Source organism: Meriones unguiculatus, chromosome 7 (genome assembly GCF_030254825.1).
Source record: "Meriones unguiculatus strain TT.TT164.6M chromosome 7, Bangor_MerUng_6.1, whole genome shotgun sequence".
Taxonomy (NCBI): Eukaryota; Metazoa; Chordata; class Mammalia; order Rodentia; family Muridae; genus Meriones; species Meriones unguiculatus.
The window spans coordinates 24,807,165-24,827,031 of NC_083355.1; the positions used below are offsets into that span (position 1 = coordinate 24,807,165).

Consider the following 19,867-nt stretch of genomic DNA (forward strand, 5'->3'; position numbering starts at 1 on the left):
CACACACACACACACACACACACACACGCTTGTCTTTCCAAATGAAGCCATCTCATGTCATTACGTGTGAAATACGAGAGCGGAGCGCCATATTTCTTCACATTATGGCGATTTCAAAATGATTTTTTAAAGATCAATGCAGGCGCCCAGCCGGCCCCTTCATTTCCACCCACGCTCTTGGGGAGCGACAGCCCAGCAGATCCGGAACCAAACAGCGTGAAGATCTGTTCTTTCCATATTGCCCAAAAAAATCCCCGATGCAAATTCTTCAAAGCGGCGGTTCATGCTCGGAAAAGTCAAGGGAGCCTCCCAGACCTGCCAGCGAGAGGCTGGGCCTGGAGCAAATGAATCACAGTTAGGGTAAAGCACCTGTTCCTGCTTCGCTAGACGTATAGAATCTGTCATCAGTTTTACCTGTAATAAATATAGTCTTCAGGCAAAAAGAAAAAAAAAAGAAAGAAAGAAAAAAATCCCTTCCCCACCATAAATAACAGCGTTATGAAGCATGTCGGGGTGGGTGTATGCTTTTCTGTAGTATATAAATTAGGGCCCAAAAGGACATGTGAACTGTGGGCCAGGGTATTTTTATTTATAGAAAAGTCATAGAGCAGGGCTGTTTTTAAGACCCAAGCTGTTGCAGGCGCTGGGCTCCGCCTGCTGCCCTCCTGGTTCCCATTCCTCTCCTGGGCTTTGCTGGAGAGAAGTCAAGGGGCCCATTTAGTTTAGAAAAAGGAGTCAGAGATAGAACCTTTGGGCTCCTGGCTTGTGCCCTGAAAGAGTGAGATTTAAATTCATATTTGTGAGTTTCATTAACTGCCTAGGGAATCCTTAATCCCTGGTGGAATCTTTGGTGCTTCTCCACACACACACACACACCCGGGGGTGGGTGAGGAGACGAGCCAGGCCTCTTTTCTGAGTTAGAAACAGTTTTGATATTTGCTCAAGACACTGGGGTAAAAACAATGTGGAAGAGACAGGTTTGGAAGACCTCTCTGTCTTCTCTAGAGATGATTACAGAGGAAAGAGAATGAACTTTTCCCTCATCCCTGGAGTCTATACCCCACCCCACTCCCCTCCAGGTGAAGACGCAGCAGCTAGCCAGCAAGCAAGCAAGGAGTCTCGCCCTTGCCACGGAGCTTTCCAGAAGGGATTGCTGCCTGGAGCTCAGCTTCAACAGAGGCAAATGACAAAAATGGTCACCCTTGCTGGGATGCCCTGTGAACCCCTCAGACCTTTTTTTTTTCCTTCCTAGGCAATGATACCCACCGTGCCAGAGCAGAGCACACAGAATGGTGGCCCCTGGGACCCAGGGTCTAACAATACTTAATAAAAATAACATTCCAGTGGGGTCACTGTCCGGAGAGCAGAGCTACACTGCATCCCACCCCCTTTCCTAAAGAGAAAGAAAACCCTGTGTTCCCTGCAGCCGTTTCTTACACTGGATACACTGGAGCCTTGACTGAACACAGCTGAGGCCAGTAGCTAGAAACATGAAAAAAAAAAAAAAAAAAACACTCTAAGGCAAAGACTCAAGCCACACTTGGGGCCCCCAGGCAGCCAAGAAGAGGAGGCTGACCCTGACCACAAGCAGCCGGTAAGTGCCTACTCTTTGGGAGACTCTTTGGTGTGTGTGTGTGTGTGTGTGTGTGTGTGTCAGTGAGAAGAGAAAAACCTAGGGATTTAAAAGGGAGTACAAGAGAAAAATAAAAGGAAAACAGTGAGAAAAGAGAAAATACTTGGTTTTTAATTAATAAACTAAAGCTGAAATTGATGCACGTTGGATTTGAGCAGATGTTTGTCCTCCGTCGGTTTCAAACATTGGTTCCAAATCAGTTTTCTATAGGAGAACCTATCATTCCAATATGCTCGATTCCATACATTTACAGTATATGTGCACAGTCTTCCCAACTGTAATACTAAATGCGCCTGAACACTGGCACTTAAGATCTAAGTGTGTGGTTATGTACATAATTTCTGTGAACACTGTAGATTAATAGTGATTCTGTTCCTTTTAAAAAGTATGACCCCAAATCTGGTGTGCATGTTTAAAAAAACAAACAAACAAAAAAACAAACAAACAAAAAACCCCACACCTATAGAGAAAAAAGCCTGGGTATTTATGCCTAAATTTTGGCTATAAAATATTAGCTGATGTAGAAGCCTCCCGTGAAATCTTGCCTCTTAGTATTCAAGCAAGTTTTATATTGCATCTTCGAATAAATAAATGTGTGTGTGTTAAAGCTGGATTCAATTACTGGAACATTTTACGGGAAGGTGAAGGAAATACCTCCAACTGACCCAGAAGAGGTCATGAAATTTGGTGACTTTTGTTATCCAACCATGAAATCCTTTACTGCGTATCTTGCCCCAACAGGCAGGGACAGCATGCACTGTGTGACACTTATTTCATGGTAGCGATGGGCATAAGGGTGGAAATATCATTGCTTGTGTGTCTTACACAAGTGTGAAGGAAAAGCAGACAGACAGAGTGAGACAGTCGTCAGGTTAACTGTGAAGGTCCTGACAAAGCACCACTGCAGACTACAAAATTGTCAGTCCCCCGTCTCTGTCCCCCAAGCACTGGAGACATTTCTTCTGACCCTCAGGATTAGACTGCAGACCTACTCTGGGATACAGGGAGGTTTAAAGATACTTGTTCCCTTAGACATTGGAGGGGAAAAAGGAGACACCAGAACCCACACCCTTTGTCCAGAAACAATCTCCAAACAGGTATCACCAAGTATGTACACTGAGGCAGAAATCTGGGAGCTTCCACAGCCCCAGGGAGGGATCCTGACTGGAAAATAACCAAATCTTCTGACAGCCCTCACAGGATGTCAGAGGTCAGCGGGCCCCACTGGACCTGAGGAATCTTCTTACCAACTCTCAGCCACCACAAATATCCAAGACAGTGGGAGGTGGCCGAGTCCTTTGGGAGGAGGCATCAAGAAGGCCAAACGGGGTGAGCTGCAGGCGGAGCGGAAAGGGTTCTGAGCAGGTAGAAGGCTATTACACAATTGCTTCCATAAAACCTTTGGCTGTTGTAAAACTCTCTGCTCTCCAAAGACTTTATATTCTCCTTTCTCTCTAACATCCCTTGTTTTCTTTCTTCTTATTCCTCCTCCTCCTCCTCTCTCTTTTTTTTTTTTTAACAGCACTTTTCCTGGGAGGAGGTGGCCAGGGTGGGGAACCAGCCAAGTGGTGGAGTATGGCCTGGCTTGTTTTTTGTTTTGTTTTGTTTTGTTTTGTTTTTTAAGAGGTCCGAGGAGAATCAAGGTAAGGCAGCAGGAACTTTCCAGACCCCCTTGCCCCACAGAAGGAGATGAGAAAATGTTAAAGTTCAGAGTTTAAGGCCCTTCCTTATGAAGCAAAAAAAACCCTCTGCTCTAGGAGGATACTCTCCCTGTGTTCTCTGCCTTTGCAGAGACCTCTTATTCAAACACCCTCCACCCACCCCCCTCACTGTCTAAATCAGCCTGGCGCCTGGAGTCCCATCCGGTCGGGAGCCTCTTTCCTGGGCCCCTTTGCCCATTTCCTCTGCCTCAAGCAGGGAAAGATTTTAGGAACAAAAGTTAGCCTATGCCTTGGCAAGTCCTCCTTCCCACCAGCACTCCTAGGGACTTCTTTCCTGGGCACTGAGCCAGCAGCAGCCTTGAAGGGCTGGGGTCAGAGAGGACGAAACTGCCCTACCCCGAAACTGTCCGGGCGCCAGCCCCACCATCACGCCAGGCTGCACCGAATAACCTAGCATCTTTAGATTCTGCTGCTCCTTAGGCCATTTCCCCAGAGGGTGGCCCTCGAGACGTGTGTGAACCTACAGGCCAGCTCAGCTAGTGGGTAAAGAACCAACTAGAATCTGGGAAAGGAAGCCCCCCCCACGTCCACTTCTGGAGTCTTACCCACTAGGGGGCCCTAGGAGGGACCCCAAAGGCTGGCAGACAGAGACTGCAAATGACCCCGGTGTTTCTCTTTGGGATTGCTACCCACTGGCCCCTTAGAGGAACTTCAAAGTTGTTTTGGTTTTTGTTTGTTTGTTTTGCTCAGGTAGAGCCCCTGTCATCCAAAGATACGAAGACTCAGAGGACTCCCCCCAAAGCCCTGTTGGGGAAAAAAACCAAGGCAGTGCAGAAACCTTTCATGGAAGGTCTGACTGCAGACAGGAGCCCATAACCCAAGGGCTTGAAGCCCTGGCAGCTGCTATCTTTGACTTTGCAGCAAAAGAGATCACCTGAAGGTGCCTTTGAGAGATGCTCATACTCCTACCCTATCTTTTTCTCCTCTCTCTCTCTGGTGAACAGACATCTTAGAATCCTAGAACTCCCCAGGTTTCTTCTTGAGGGAACACTTTTTGCTATTCCCAGATGAGGAGCCCCTTTTATTATTCTGCAAGGGGTAACCCGCCAGTCCTGAAGGGCCCTACCCGACCCCTCCAGCTAAGCGAGAAGCAGTAACTGCCGTGGATCAGGTGGTTTGATGTTGTTGTGTTCAGAAAGCCAGGCCCAACAACATGAAACTACCTAATTCACTCTGCAGTTCCAGTTCAAGCTCCGGGCCAGGGGCCCACCCGGGCGGGCTCCCGTGGGCCAACGTGGCCACAGGGCTTGCATCCCCTGCCTGACTTGTTTTCTTCTACTTCTTCCTAACAGAAAAAAGAGCCTAACAGAGCCCAGCTGCTGGTAAACAAGGGATTTGAAGAGCTGGGCCCAGGACTCCAGGAACTCCTTCAAGAACCCTGGCCAGGGTCTCTAAGCGATACCTGCTTGGGCCTCGCTGGAGGGCTCCCCAGATGAAAAGGATTCTTAACATCAAACTGCTAGAAAGGCTCCCGTACACTCACCATCTGGCCAGTCCCTGGGCTCCAGGGTTACCAGGACTCCCAGGCAGCTCTGAGAGGTCAAACCTTCCAGTTCTATGCCAATCCCAGTCTTGAGGCCAGGGAGTGGGGCGGGATGAGGGGAGTAGACAGGAGACTGGAGCCAAGCAGAACCAAGAAAGAAAGTCAGAGTTAGAAAGTATCACGGATTCACGGATTCTAAGGCCACAGACAGCTGGGCGGGAAGAGAGACAGCAGGCTGGCTTGAACCGCAGCTCTGCTGAAACGTGCTAGGACCCTCCCTGGCTGTACAGATGCTGAGCAGCCTCAGGTAGGACACTCTTTTCCGCCTTTATAGAGAAGTGGAGATGTTGAGAACCTGGCTTGGGCGCAGGCAGGGAACTAGTTTGGGTCTCCCTTGCTCCCTCGTGCTCTAGACAGGCTTCTCTCCCCACTCCCCTCCCTCCCCGCGTTGTCACAAGCTTCACACCATCCTGAAGTTGAGACCACAACAATCAGAGACTTACCTGAGCCGGCGCTGGGGAGTCGGTGGGGCCCGGCTCTCTCCCTCCCCCGCCCTGGAAGGCGAGTGTCCGCGTGGCCACATGTCCGGCGTGGAAATCGGAGGTAAGGAGGGAGTCTGCCTGGCTGCCGGCATCCCCCTCGGGGATGTAAATCTTGGGGACCGGAAATACAATAAAACTTCACCGTGCTGATGAACTTCAAACAGTTTATATCCCCTCTTGTCCTGAAAAGAAACACGGCTTTGGGGGGCAGGGGGGCGGGTAAAACGGAAGGGAAACAATTTAGGAGGTGAAGGAGCTTGCGCAGAAAGAGGTCCCCCAGGCCTCGGTGGTGCCCTTCTCTCTAGCTCCGTGGCCAGGGCTGCAAGCCGATTCGCCTAACCTGGGCTCCTAGAGTCCGGAGCACACCCAAGAGCCCTGGATGAGGGCTCCCAGCAACCTGCCTAGGCAGAGCTGAGCGCCCTGCACTCCTCGCCACAAGCCCAGCTCTGTGCCACACCCTGTGTTGTCTGCTCGAGGAGGGCTTTTTTTAGTTTAATTTAGTTTAGTTTAGTTTTGTTTTTTTTTTAGGGCGTCCAGACCTTTGCCCTGCCCGCCCGTTTATTGCCAGGTACTTGCTAGAATGGGACAGGGGACTTGGGAAATTCTCAAGGCCTGAAAGGGGGGTTGGGGGGATGAGCAGTGAGGGGCTCCAAAGGAGAAACTCGCGGGGGACCAACTCGTCCCGCTTGGAGAGCAGAGTGAGAGCTCAGAGTGGCGTTTGGTCCCCCTCCCCCCAGGTTCCCTGCCTGCTCCTCTTTTTTAAAAAGCCTCCAAACCAAATCCAAACAATCACCAACTAAGCGGACCTCGACTTGCCACTGCTCTTTCCGCTTTGGGAAGTTTGCTTTTTTTTTTTTCCAAAATTTCGCGGAATCCGGATTTGCTCCACCAGGGGACTGCAGGGAAATTAAGAAAAACAGTTCCCTTTCTCGGAATTTTGGGAGCTCTAAGTACGTGTTTAAGTGAAGGACGACAGCACCCTTGGATTCCGTGCACCCCAATTATTCATCACCAAACACCAAAGCTTTGGGTCTAAAGTACACTCGAGAGGCTGCTGAGACTACCTCGGCTCAGCTCAGGACCGGGGCTGGGGCTGAGCTGCAGGCCTAGGAGGGTTACCCAGCCCCATAACCCAGACACACAGGTGCAGCAGCCCTGACCTAGCCAACTCATTCCCCCCTCCAGGACATGCTGCCAAGGCTCCCTCCGCTGGTGCTTTAAAGGTGAGGGGGAAACAGAAAATACCAAGCTGTTTCTCATCGTTTAAATAATAATAATAATAATAATAAAATCCAAAAGGCTGAATTGGCCCCGTTCTGCCCAGGTTTGGCCAGGGGTGAGGAGAATCGTGGGCTGGTGTGCCCTGTGGTGGCACCAGCCTTCCTGACACCAAGATGGAAGAGCATTTGGGACAGGAAGCACCTTACACCTCTCAAATATTTATTTCCCCAAATGACATCTCCCAACTCTGCTCACCGTGTACCCCACTCTGCCCCCACCCCCGCCCCTTGTTTTCAGTCTTCACCCCGCTCGGTTTCTATCGAGAATACTGTGGTGGCAGCCATGCCTGTAGCCCCTTTCCCTCCAGAAGACACAGAGGAGGGAAGAGGAAGGACAGAAGGGCCAAGGGTTCTCTCATCAGAACTAGTCTTTTTCCGTTTCCGATGGAGCTGCCCGGCCAGGGATGCCCATGGCTGAAGATCAGTGTGCTGGCTCCCTGCACGCCGCTGGCCTGGTCTCTGTAGCTCCGTGGCTGAGGACAGGGGCTCTGTGGGAAACTAGGAGAGGCTGCACTCAACACAACAAACTCGTGAGCTCTGCAGCGTCCCCTACTCTCAGCCCCTGAGCTGGGCGGGGGGGGGGGGGGGGGGGCATTGGTCTGCTTCAAAAAGAAGCCCGCAAGGATTCAGACTCCCCTGAGCAGGGCTACTGGTGTCTTCAAATACAGCCCTGACTATTGCTGGGACACCGTCGAAGAAGCTACTCAGTACGTAAGGGCCCTTTGGGCAGTTCTTCCTATCACCCCTCAGACGATTTCCAAGTTCTTTCCCAAAACATGTCCATCTCCAAATTATTTAGAAGCCCTACAGTCAAACGATGATAAGAGGCAAGGGGACGTCTTCATAGTCCCCTTTCTTCTTGAAGTTAACGCATACTTCTAGCATGAAGGAGGAAGATGAGGCTGGGCAATCTGGATGATGAGAGGAAACAGTGCGGACACAGAAACAGAACCCCAGATCCTTAGAAGAAACTGACATGTTGAGACTCTTTTGCTTAGAGTCACAAGGATAAATATTTCTTTGAAATCCCCGCTCCCTTTCTCCCCCTGGGGTTCCTTACGAGGCAGAGAAGGGGCAGTTTCTGACCAGTCAAAGGTGCCAGAAGCCAACTCCCCGACCCCAAAAGCGGGGAATTTTGTTTTGTTTTGTTTTAAGTCTAGCGCTGTGCCTTGGACAAGCCGCTCCGCGGTCGGCTAGCGAGTGAGGCGCAGGACGCGACCGACCTCTAGGCGGCGCCCTGGCGTGGACTCGGCGCGCGGCCCGATCGTCCCCGAGCGTCTCCGAAGCTCAGCGTCCAATACCGAGCAAGCGGAGGGACAGGTTCCCGCAGCTGCAACTGGGCCTGGCTGGCCTGGAGCCGGCCGCCAGCGCGTCGCCTTTGGCGCCCTCTGCCAAGCAAGAGAAACAAGATTAAAAGAGCGCTGCCTGGGAAAGGACTGGGCAGCGAAGGGAGGCTGCACCAGGGCCCCAGCCCCCACCCCTGCTCGGGTCCTTCCGCAGCGGAATCTCCTTTGATCTCCCCTGTCGCCCCGCTACGGGGCAGCGCCAGCGTCTTTAACTCCCTCCCCCAACCAGAAGAGGCGAAGTCCCCGGACTTAGCCCAAGATCTGAGCAAAATAGTCAAGAATACTTGAGCAGGGCTGGGAAAAAAAACAAAACAAAAAAAGTACCCTCCACTCCAAAGTGAATCTTCTACTCCAAAATAAACACCTTCCAACAGCCAACAAATGTGGCGGTTTTCCCTTAGCGTACTTCATTTCCGGAGCGACAACTTTTAGAGACAGTTTCTGCTGCAGCGTTGGGGTCCCCTGGGTTTCAGATTGGGTGCAAGCCATAAGAACACTGGAAGTCGGGCTGGAGAGTTGGCTCAGAGGTTAAGAGCACTGGCTGCTCTTCCAGAGGTCCGGAGTTCAATTCCCAGCAACCACATGGTGGCTTACAACCATCTATAGTGCCCTCTTCTGGCGCGCAGGTGTCCATGCAGACAGAACATTGTATAGACAATAAATAAATCTTAAAAAAAAAAAAAAAAAAAAAACACAAAAACACTGGAAGTGAAGACAGGGCAAGGCAAACCCGACCCTCCCTTCAGGGAACGGCCAGTTCATAACCTTCCTAACTGAGGGGCACTGGGCCAGTGTTTTAGGCCCTCAAAAAAAAAAAAAGACACACTGGACAGGAAAGTGGAGTTTGAAAACCTTGTGAAACTAGGAGAAGATGCGGGAACCTTTCCTACACCCCAAAGCTGGAGGGCATTCTTGGCCAGACCCCGTCACTGTAACAGGAACCCCATTTCCCACCCCCACCCCTGACCATTGCCGGGACGAAGTATACGCTGTATTAAATTCTAGATGGAGCAAAGAGAGACTTTGTGTGGACCCCAGAGGCCTGTGAGGCTGTGCTCAGAGCCAGTCAGGACCAGAGAGGCATGGGGCGGAAGAGATCAAATCCTCCCTCCTCCTTCCCGCCTGACAGAGGTGCCATCTTCCTGGAACCAGCTGCCAAACTTATTTCTAAGGCAAGAGACCAGAGAATCCCAGCGGAGAGGGAGGGCGGGGGAGGGAGTCCCTGGACGGGGCAGCAAAGAGCAGGACAGACTGCGGCACAGCGCCTGCCTGGGTCTCCGTTCCCAGGGGGACGCACGGTCCCCAGCCGGGCACCAGCTCTCGCGGAAGCCTAATTACCCAGCGCACATCTGGAGCAGCTGCGGCCCACCCGGCCCCAGGCACATTATTTCTCTCCAAAACCCCTATTCTCATTCCCAAGGCTGAGTCATAAAAGACTCTGGAGGGAGAATAAAGTCGGGTCTGTGTGTGTCAGCATTCCTGTGCGTGAGTGCGCGAGCGCGCGCGTCCACGGGCAGCGTCTGGCGTCTCACTGTGATTGCCCAATGGATCCCCGAAAGTTGGGGGGTGGGGGAGAGAAGGAAATGGAGCGACATCAGGCGAATTCAACTGCGAACATACTGTGGGCCTCATTATCCGCCCATTTCAAGGGAAAGCATTTGGGTCTTGGAATTAGCCAGTTAATTGCCTCACTCCTTTGTTCGTTTCAGGGCAGGGGGAACTATCTGCCTTCCAGTAAAACCTTCTAAATTTCAAAACTTTAAGATCTTCTCATCCACAGTTTTGTCTCCATCCTGTTATATCCTGAAACATTAGGATTTGCCAAGGTCTCTCTCTTTCTCTCTCTCCCTTTCTTTCTCTCTCTTTCACACACACACACACACACACACACACACACACACAGATACTTCCTGACTGAAAAATATATTCCTTTATACATCTGTGAAAAAGCTGCCTGTCCAAGATCTTAAGGTTGTAATAATGATTAATGAACCTTGTGCCTAGAATTAAGCATGATGTCTGCAACACAGGAAACACTTAGTAAATATTAATAACAAGGAAGAGAGAGAGGAGGAGGAGGAAGAGGGAGGAGGAGGAAGTCTCCTTTGTTCTTAGAGAACCAGTCTAGGTTGGAGGGCATGAGCTTCAGCCCGCTTGTGCGATTGTGCGTAATGTATTCTTTTGACTTAGGGCACTGTCCATAAAAGTGAGGCCCCTTTGAACCTCTCAGCCTGTAAACTATCTCCTCAATAAGGAACAGCGAATTGGGGCAATTATCTGGCTCATTTCAGGTTCAAACTCCTTGTAGCCTGAAGTATCTGGATCTCATGGGGTGTGGGGGAGTCTAGAGGGTGGTGGCCTCCGAAGGGCTTCTAGGTGAGTCCTTTGCCTTTGCCATAGAAGGTGGATAGGAAAAAAAAAAAAAATCAGGGGGGCAGAGGACTGAAGCGAAATGATGGAGAAAAACTGGGTCTTGCACCTGCCCAGGAAACCCTTCAACTAGGTGAAGACTTTTGCCTGGGGGGGGGGCTTTTATTCCATACGAGGGTGGGGTGGGGAGGGTAGACATTTCCTGAGTTTCTCCCACGTGCCCAGCCCTGGGCTGAATTCTGGGCCTCCGGTGGGAGCCACACTCCACCAATTTGGCAGTGCTGACTTGGCAGCCCGGTGAGAGGTCTTGGCTCCCCCCAGAAACAGGTCTAGGGATGTGTGAAAGGCTGGCAGCCCTGCTGGGCAAGAAGAACTTCTGGCCAATCACCGGGCGTCCTTTTCAAGGCTTACGTTCTGGCGCAAAGGCAGAGCCAGAGGGTCCGCGGCAACCTCTCCCATTGTCTGTCGAAAAGAGGCCAACTCCACGGGCGGGGACGAACTTTGGTCCAGGAGTGGGACGAGGAGGGGTGAAAGGACGACTGGAGGCTCGTGACCCCCAGTTGGAAATTCCTGAAAATGCCAATTAGCTCCCCTTAATTAGTAAAGGAGGGGGCGAATGGGCACATATTTCTCCTGCTCTGATTAAGAACATTTAGGTCAGGTTGTCACAGTCATGATTATTCAGTTTAAGCTGTCCCAAGCAGAAAATTGTTTATTTTTTTTCTCCTTTCATTTTCAGGCAGGGGTTTGAATACTATTAGCTAGCTAGCCATTGGTTTCTTGATGCAGACCCAAAGCTGTCGTTTTGACAGCTGAGAGGGGGCCAACCAACAAAGGGTCAGTGTCTTACCTGCCCCAAGTCATGTTTATTTGAAATGTACAGGCAATGGAGATCAGCCAGGAGGGGCCTGGGTTAGTCACATAAGTATGTGTTGAGGGAGAAGGTTCAACAAAGCAGGTGACATAGTCCTGGGTTGAGGGGGGGCAGGAGGTTGAAGTTTGTTTACTCCCAAGGTCCTAAGGAGGCCCTAAGTGAGGTAGGGGACCAGGACAATTTTCCTAGCTGGGGGAGAAGAGAGACACCCTTTTTGGTGGAACTGAAATAAACCACAGCACAGGAAGACATTAAGAAAAGCTGGGAGGTCCCCTAGGATTGCCAGAGCTTGCCTGCTCTTCTTCTCTTACAAACAATATAACAAGGAATTTAGAAGCAGTCTGGGGCTCTAGCTTTGTGGCTCAGTGCTTGCCTCACTTGACTCTAAGTTCAATTCCAGTACTAGAGATTATAGCTCTAGCTATAGATTGCAAATCCTTCTCCTTTTAGCAAAGTTTGGTGTCAACCTCAGTTCATGGCCTCGAGACAGAGTTAGGGGCCCAGGGGGAACTGAATGGGTGGGTCAGTAAAGGACACAAAAGAACATTCTATTGCTGGTGACCCTTGTTTTCTAGCTCAGGATGCCAGCTAGGGCGTGGTTTCTGAAAAGCCTTCTCTTTCCAGGCCGCCTAAGCCCAGCTTTCATGGGCAATCGGTCTGGCCGCCACACCAAGATCAACACTGCCCAGCAGTCCCCAGTCCCCAGTCCCCTTGGTCCTAAGGAGGACAGCTGGCTTCCACTGGGAGTCCAGACTTAAGGCTGTGACTGCTGTCTGTATGTTTACTTTCTTCTTTTTAAATTTGTTTTGTTCTTTCTTTCTTATTTCTTTTCTTTCCCATCTTTCTTTCTTTCTTTCTTTCCAATTTTAGTATATGGGTTGCTGAAGCGAGCACTCTTTCTTTTTTTTTCTTTTTCAAGACAGGCTTTCACTATATAGCTCTGTCTTTGAACTCACTATGTAGACAGGGCAGGTCCCGAAATCACAGAGAGCCACCTGCCTCTGCCTCCCAAATGCTGGGATTAAAGGTGTGCACCACAATGCCCAGCCCTGGGTATTTCCAAAGGTGACAGGTGGCCTGGGAAACGCAGAATGGCCAGCAAAAGGAGAAGAAGTGAAATCTACACAAAATGACCATATTTGGTTTCCCAGGAACTGGCTTCTTTGGCCAACCCAAATGGCTCCTTTTAACCTGGGAGCTAAGTCGTCCTGAAACCTACTAAAGCTGAGGAGTGTCTTTTATCAAACTTTAAAGTATCAGTGAGTGCCTCCCTAAAACATTAAGAGCACCACCCTCCCCCCCCCCCCCAGGTTCACATACAAGGAACCAAAATTGAAATCAGAGAAGGACGGGGTGAAACTGACTTGGAAAAGCCAATTGAGAGGACAGCCCTGTGTACCACAAAATCATGTGGGTGCTGCCATTGGCCTGACCTAGAATTCCTTGCATCTCGACTCATGATGGAGTGCCCACAGTCTGTGATCTTGTGCTTTTACCAAAGTTTTGTGGGTCGCCCCACACACACACACACACAACCCACAACCTGAACTTTCTGCATTTACTGCCTTGTCCTGAGCTGTTCCACAGAGAAAGTTTGTGAAACTATTTCTCCCCTGAAAAATGTCCTCCTCTTGAGGGTGGATTGCTGCTCTCCTTGTGACCCCTGAGTTATTTTGGTCCCTGACAGGTAGATAGAAGCAGGTCCTTAGAGAAAGACAGAGACTGAAGGGGGAGAAAGACCGCTGGCCAAGAGGGGAAGAACGCTATGGACAGGTGGGACCGAAACCCGGATGCTGAGAAGAGCCCAGAAGCGGCGGCGGCGGCGGCGGCGGCGGCAGGGCGGGTGTGTTTCCAACCTTTACTAAGAGGTTAATGGCCTCGCCAGCGCCCACCCCCAGACCCCCACGTTCCAAACCTCCCCATTACAGCCCCCGGGGCTCCCTAACATTCTCTGAATAATTGGCTGGCTCCAGAGGATGGGAGAGTCCCTTTGCTGAGGACCTAGGTGGCCAGGGAGGTGGGAAACGGAGCGGGGCCCCGGGAAGTTCGTGGTCCGGAGGGAAGCAAGTTAATTGTTCCTAAGAGCGGAGTGAGGAGAAGTATTCCTCCGCACTGACGTCCAGAGATTCGCCAGAGGAAGCCCGGGCGAGGCGGCCGCCCCGGTTCTTAAGATTGCTGGGTCACCAGCGGATGGCCCCCCGCCCCCCCCCCGCTTGGCACCGAATCAGTTTCTAGTCCGCGTGGGGCCTAGAGACAGGCTCTCCTGGCATCTGCTCTGGTCCCCAGGGCGGGGATGGAGGTCCTTTGGCAAGCACACCCTTGGAATTGCAACGTTTGCGCACAGCACCTGTGTGATGGCGACCTCCTCCCTTCGCCCCTTAAATATGACTTCCCGATGCCAGTGCTAGCTCCCAGCTCCAGGCGGCTGGGGGGCTCCGGTCTAGCCCCTCTCGGGCTTCCAGATACCATTCGCTCTAAGTGTTGGGCTGTGGGGGTGGCCGGCTCAGAGCACAAACCCAAGTTGAGAGTCTGAGAGTCTGTGGCTCACAGGTTTGGCCACAGTCGCTGTCTACTGGCCTTCCTGTCCTGCCTCCCCGACCATCACCGCTGTCACACTGGCCATCGCAGAGAGGCCAGCGGATTGTGCCACTTAGCTCAGTGTGTGAATGTGCCTAGAGATGCCAAGCCCCAACGATGCCAGTCATGGGTGGGTGGGTGGGGGGTCTCCAGAGGCCTGCACTGAGCACATGAGTCTGCACCGTCACTTGCAGCCAGGAGTCGGAGGAGGATGCAAAGGCCTCCATTCCCTTCAATAACCTAACTCCAGAGATGGCTGGTCCCACCGGGAGCCAAAGAAGAAAATCCTAAAAAAGAGACTTCTCACCCTGGAAGCCCAGGAAAGAAAACGTTGCTGCTGGAGCCTCTGATCCCTCTGGCTCACCTTGGAGCTCAGGAGCCCTGGTCCCTGGGCCAAGGTGACGTCGGACTGAAGAAGAGGTAAGAGCAGAAATCCGGCTGCTCTCTGCTTGTCTTTTAAGGGTTATGTCTATAGATAGCAGCTTCTCTCTCCATGAAGGAGTTTCGAAAGATCTCTTTAACCACCCTGGCTATGAGACAAGGTGTAACTTTTCTTTTGAGAGAGACTTTTTACAAAAAGACTGTCTCCCTCTGAAGCCCACACCGGCTTGGGCTTCTTTTTCTGCTTATCTATTTGTTTAGACTAAGACCCCTTCTTTCTCCTCTCCTGAAGGGTCTCAGAGTTAAACAGGAGTCCGGAAATGCTTTAAAAGAGGAAGGCCTGGGGACGGGAGAGGCTTAGATGAGTCCCAAGCCGGGGACCAGCAGGGAGGCATGTTGCTTAATTATCCCAGCTAGGGAAAGGCTTTTCTCCCAATAACTCTGGCTGGAAGAAGGAAGAATGGAAAGTAGGCTGACAATGGCCACTTGACATCTTTCTGAGAAAGAAGACATTGGCGTTCCAGACCCAAGTTTTTCGCCCTGGGTGCTTTTGTGAGCTGATTACATGTGGTGGTGGAGAGGAGGAACACAGCACCAAATGGTGTTTTAAAGGTGATGGTTGACCTGGTTCAGCACAGAAATCTCAGCAAAAAAAGGGGAGTGGGGTAGTCATTAACCATGTGTGGCCTCAATTCCAGACACATATTGCCCTATTGCCCTCAGCAATTCAGAGAGGCAGGCTTAAACTGAAGTTCAAGGAATCAGAAAGCCTACAAATGGGATTTCATGATTTTACAAAAAGAGAGGAAGAAAGAAGAAAAGAAGGAAGGAAGGAAGGAAGGAAGGAAGGAAGGAAGAAAGAAAGAAAGAAAGAAAGAAAGAAAGAAAGAAAGAAAGAAAGAAAAGCTTTATGTCATTTTTCTGACAAAACCTGGATGAGGAAGCAGGAAGAGGAGGTTTGGGGAAAGAGCAAGAGGTTTCAGCCCTGCTGTTTGGTTCCCTGGACCCCAGTCCCGGGAACCCTGTGCTCTCAGGCTCAAGTTGGCCCCCTCTACATTGCCAAACTGACTGGAAAGTTGCAAGGCAGTCAAGAAGACCTTTTTTCCTCACTGCTCTCGGGAGGAGTCTGCTTATGCAAGCACATTGCAAGTGTGGGATATACTCTCCAGAACTTCTGGTTTATGGATCAAAGTGGGTCTGGAGACCCATGGGGGCAGCTCGGCAGGATAGGCAGATGGCACCCCCAGGCCCTGGTCTCACTTCCAGATTCACTCCACAAACCTCAACCTGCCCCTGCCCCCCACTTACCCAAACCCTTACTCTGGATGTCTCTCTGCCAGCTAGGATCTCTTGGTCAAATTGCAGACTCCCTCTGACTACCTGAATAGCTACTTTTTTTTTTTCCTTCTCCGGTTTTTGAAAACTGCAGAAGCTATGATCCTTATGAGGAAGAAGGTGCTGCTGGGCCCTGGGAGAGGGACTGTGGAATCAAATAACTTCTGAGCCGGGGAGGACAGGGTCTACTATGATGCCCGTGGCGTTTCTCCCGGCCTGCACGGGTCTCCTCACATTCCTTTCTTTCCCTCTCCATCCTTTTCCACCAAACCAAAAAAGGCCATGAATTTTCAGGTTCTCTATATTCGGAGAGACACACACAAAATCTGGGAGGGAGGGGAAGATGGAGGGAAGAGAGAATTCGAGAGAGGGAGGTTCCCACAGATCACAGCAAATTCTTTAATTTAGCAGCACTTGAAATCCAGTGTTTTACTCCCTAGGAGGAAAGTCTGATAGTAGGTGCTTAGGGTCCTTAGCCTCCTGCCTCCCGCCCCCTCAGAGGAGGCCAGTGCCTTCTGAGGTGGGAGGAAGGTAGGGACAGCCATAATTAGTGGAAGGAGGACAGTCTGTGCGATTATAGCATGATAGGGTGAGTGTCCTTCGAATTTTTGCTTGTGTGTGTGTGTGTGTGAGAGAGAGAGAGAGAGAGAGAGAGAGTTCTAACTTGAGGCAGAGTCCTGGGCTCTCCTTGAGAACGGGGAGCAAAGAGCAATGTAATTGGCAGTGGAGGAGGCTTTCGTTTGATCCCCGCTAGCTATCTCTCTGGACTTGCAACCAAGTGCGAGAAGCGGGACTTTGGTCCCAGGGTCCCAGGAAGATTTGGAGAGGATATTCCATCAGGAGAAGCCCCAGCCTCGCTCTCCTAAAAGGAGTAAGGGAAGTGCATTCAGAAGCAGAAATCTGGCCCTGGGGGGGGGGGGGGAAGCCCAGATAGGCCCTTTAAGGCTCTCTATTTCTTTTTGCAAAGCCCAGCCCCACGCAGCATGCTACCACGTGTAGCACAGAGCACATACGTGAACTGGGGAGAAGGGAGGTCCGTAGGTGCTACTTTTGTTACTTAGGACAAACATAATGGCGAGCAGCATGTGACTTCGTGTCCCTCCGGCATGCTTGGACAAATCATCATCTTTCACCCACTGTTTACTCTGAGATGGGCAGTTTGTGGCCTTGTGGAATTCCTTACCCAGGAGGGCACAGCCCCTCCGTGCTTACTCTCTCTCTCTCTCTCTCTCTCTCTCTCTCTCTTTCCCCCCCCCCCCGCCTTTCCAAACCTCAAGTGGTTCTGGGTGTTGATCCCACAAGCCACATCTCTAGATTTCAAGCTCTCCTCCACCACCACCACCCCCATCCCCCGGCCCTGTGCCCGCTCGCTCCTGTCCCTCTCCAAGACCTGCACGCACACGGCACGCAGCGTTTCTGTGGGTGTGGGTTTCGATTAAGATGGCGGCGCCCGGATCCTCAGTACTCCAAGGCAGGAGGCCACCTGGGTCCCACCTAGACCCAGCATCGCATCTCGGAGGGGAAGGAACCTAGATTTTTTTTTTCCCTCACAGTCCCTCAAAGACAAAAGAAGTCCTCTGCTCCCAGCATTCTTCCTCCATTCATTCCAAGGGGGTAGCTAGAGAGAGAGAGAGAGAGAGAGAGAGAGAGAGAGAGAGAGAGAGCTGGGGGGTGCTCCCCTCCGAACCCCACACAGTTGCGGACAGAAGTTTTTTGTTTTTTTTTTTGTTTGTTTGTTTGTTTGTTTTTTCCTTTTTAATCGGGGGAAAGGACTGGGCAATTTCCTAAGCAGTCCCCATCAAGGAGGCCGGTTAGGGCAGATGACCTCTGTCGCTCCAGGTCCTATTGGAGTCCAGGCTTGTGGGCTAGAAGAATGGGCGAAGATGGGAAATGCGGCGGGACGAGGGGAGGGAACCCTGGGGACCCCAAACACGCGCGCGCGCGCTGGAGAGGAATAGTTGAGCCAGAGAGAGAGTGGGGGAGGCCCCGGGCTGGCGGCGGCGCGGCCTTGAAGTCTCCACCCGGAACCTGGGTCGGTCTGGAGCTCAAGGTTAAGCCGCTGGCCGCGAGGCCTCTAGGGCTGGTCACCATCAGTCGGTGATCGAAGCTCGCGCCCCCAGGTCGCCAGGCCGCACAGGGCCCTCCTCCGCGCGCGCGCGCCTGCTCCTACCCAGGGTGAGCTCAGGCGCGGGGACCAGGCCACCTACCTCTAGGAACGGGCGTCTCCACAGGCTGCGAGGCCCTCAGGTGTCTAGGACCGAGGTGGGGGGCCACCCCAGAGCGGGCCCCGGGCCACCGCCCCCGCCCTTTGGGGCCTCGTGAACAGAGCGTGTCTGCCGCGGTGGCGCCGACGGTGGCGCTTGGGAGGGGTGGGGGCTGCTCTCCGGAGCATCCTGCGTCTCCGCGGCGCCACCGGCGGGTGCGGGGCGAGGCCGCGTGGACCATCCCGGAGCCGCCTTCCCCAGGGCGGCCTCACCAGAGCGGTCTACACCGCCCTGGGTGCCGTCGGATCGGCGGGTGGCGGGGAGGTGCCAAGGACAGGCCAGAGCCAGCAACTGTGAGCTGCGGAGATGGCTAGGAGGAAGGAGAGGTGTGTGTGTGTGTGTGTGTGAGAGAGAGAGAGAGAGAGAGAGAGAGAGAGAGAGAGAGAGAGAGAGAGAGAGACGAAGGGAGAGAGGGAAAGAGGGTGGGGGTAAGATTCAAGTTAGTTCCCAGAGAAAATTGTCAGGTGCAGAAATAGACAAACAGACAAAGGAAGCCTGGAAGAAACCAGCAAGAAGAAACAGAACAAGACGGACAGAAGAAAGCCCCCGGCGGAGCGGGGGCGTCTGAAGCCAGCGACAAGTTGTCCTTGAGAGTTGGGAATGTGGGAGGGGAGGGGGGAGGCCCAGAGAGCCAGAGAGAACGGAAGAGAGCCGGCGTGCAGACCTTGGGCGGGAGGCCACCGAGTCCCCTTCTGGACAGACGGGGAGAGTAGGACCCTCCTCCACCCCACCCCACCCCCGGCCTGTTGCAGCCCCCCTCCCACCAGCTCGACTTCCCGCGCTCTACACGGACGGACCAGCAGCTCCTGCCTGCAGGACGGCACCAGGTCGGAGGTTGCCTGGCCGCCTCCACTTGGCTACTTATTAAAATGACTTTGTTCCAGGGCCATAAGCGGCGTTGTTTTCTTTTTCTATTGGATAAGCAGCACAAACTGAGTCCAGAGGGAACGACCTTGACCAAGGTCAAAGAGAGAGCCCGGGCGTTTTACTTACTACACCAGCTCAGGGGACTTTGAGTTTGGACCCTGCAATTCTGAGCCTTTAAAAAAAAAATTTTTTTTTTCTCTCTTTGAGACCGAAATGGTGGCTCCAACTTACCTGTAATTAGCCTGAGTTTCAGCCTCCTGACGCCCAGCAGTCAGGCGTCCTAGGAACCCCTCACCTCTCAGATTTCAACTTCTTTCCTCCTTTCCCCCTTTCTTCCTTTCCTCCTCCTCTTTCTCCTCCTCCTCCTCCTCTCTTCCCCTTAAGTAACCCAGGCTGGGCTGAAACTCTGTGTAGCCAAAAAATGACATCAGAAGTTGGACCTTCCACAGATCTGACTTCCCTCCTCAGTCAACGTGGGACTCAGTCCAGCCTCTTTTTGCCAGCCTTTGTAGGTAAGCCTAGAGGGCCAGTAATGGTCTGTCTGCCCTCTGTGTTCCAGGCCTGGCTCTGCCATTTACTGTAGGACTTCAGACTCCAAACTTTCTCCCCCATCGCTAGTTCTTAATATGGGAGTCTCTCACTGTAGCCCCCGTTGGCCTGGCCTGAAACTAGCAATATAACCCAGACTGACTGTGAACTCAAGGCAATTCTTCCCCAGACCCCTGGCGTCTGGGGTTAGAGGCGTGAACCATCACGCCTAGCTGTCTTCTCTTTGGGGCTCAGTTTCTGCCTTTGTAAGATGGAGACCAGTTGAGCGGTATGTTTTGCATTTATGGCCATCTTAAATTGCTGAAGGAATGGCACATCAAAGTGGCAATTTATGACATGATAGGGCTAGGGGGGATTACCTCAGTGGTAGAGCACTTGCCTGGCATACACGTGACCCCTTGCTTGATTTGAAGAAGAAGGAGAAGAAGAAGAAGAAGAAGAAGAAGAAGAAGAAGAAGAAGAAGAAGAAGAAGAAGAAGAAGAAGAAGAAAGAAGAAGAAGAAGAAAACGTGAAATTTTGCTTCCACTGGTGGCGGTACATGCCTTTAATCCCAGCACTGAGAGGCAGAGTCATGCTGATAAATTCGAGGTCAGCCTGGTCTACAGAGTGAGTTCCAGGACAGCCAGAACTACACAGAGACAGGG

At 52.0% G+C, this 19,867-nt stretch overlaps 1 protein-coding gene across 5 annotated transcripts; it reads right to left on the minus strand.

Annotated features, from left to right (window-relative positions):
- Nucleotides 1-1,722: 1,722 nt before the first annotated feature.
- LOC110553428 (uncharacterized) lies at nucleotides 1,723-19,039 on the minus strand. 5 transcript variants are annotated; one of them, XM_021645343.2, is made up of 5 exons: nucleotides 18,604-18,720; nucleotides 17,750-18,116; nucleotides 5,341-5,490; nucleotides 4,838-4,970; nucleotides 1,723-2,967 (listed from the first exon to the last, which is right to left on the minus strand). In XM_021645343.2, the coding sequence occupies exons 2-5, from the start codon at nucleotides 17,985-17,987 to the stop codon at nucleotides 2,877-2,879; spliced, it is 612 nt and encodes a 203-aa protein (XP_021501018.1). In that variant the 5' UTR covers nucleotides 17,988-18,116; nucleotides 18,604-18,720; the 3' UTR covers nucleotides 1,723-2,876. The 5 variants fall into 5 exon arrangements, 1 of the variants encoding a protein (XP_021501018.1); XR_009592808.1 differs by lacking the exons at nucleotides 17,750-18,116; nucleotides 18,604-18,720 and adding an exon at nucleotides 18,905-19,039 and having other exon boundaries at nucleotides 1,723-4,970; nucleotides 5,341-8,047; XR_009592809.1 differs by lacking the exons at nucleotides 17,750-18,116; nucleotides 18,604-18,720 and adding an exon at nucleotides 18,905-19,030 and having other exon boundaries at nucleotides 1,723-4,970.
- Between the last annotated feature and the right edge of the window lie 828 nt (nucleotides 19,040-19,867).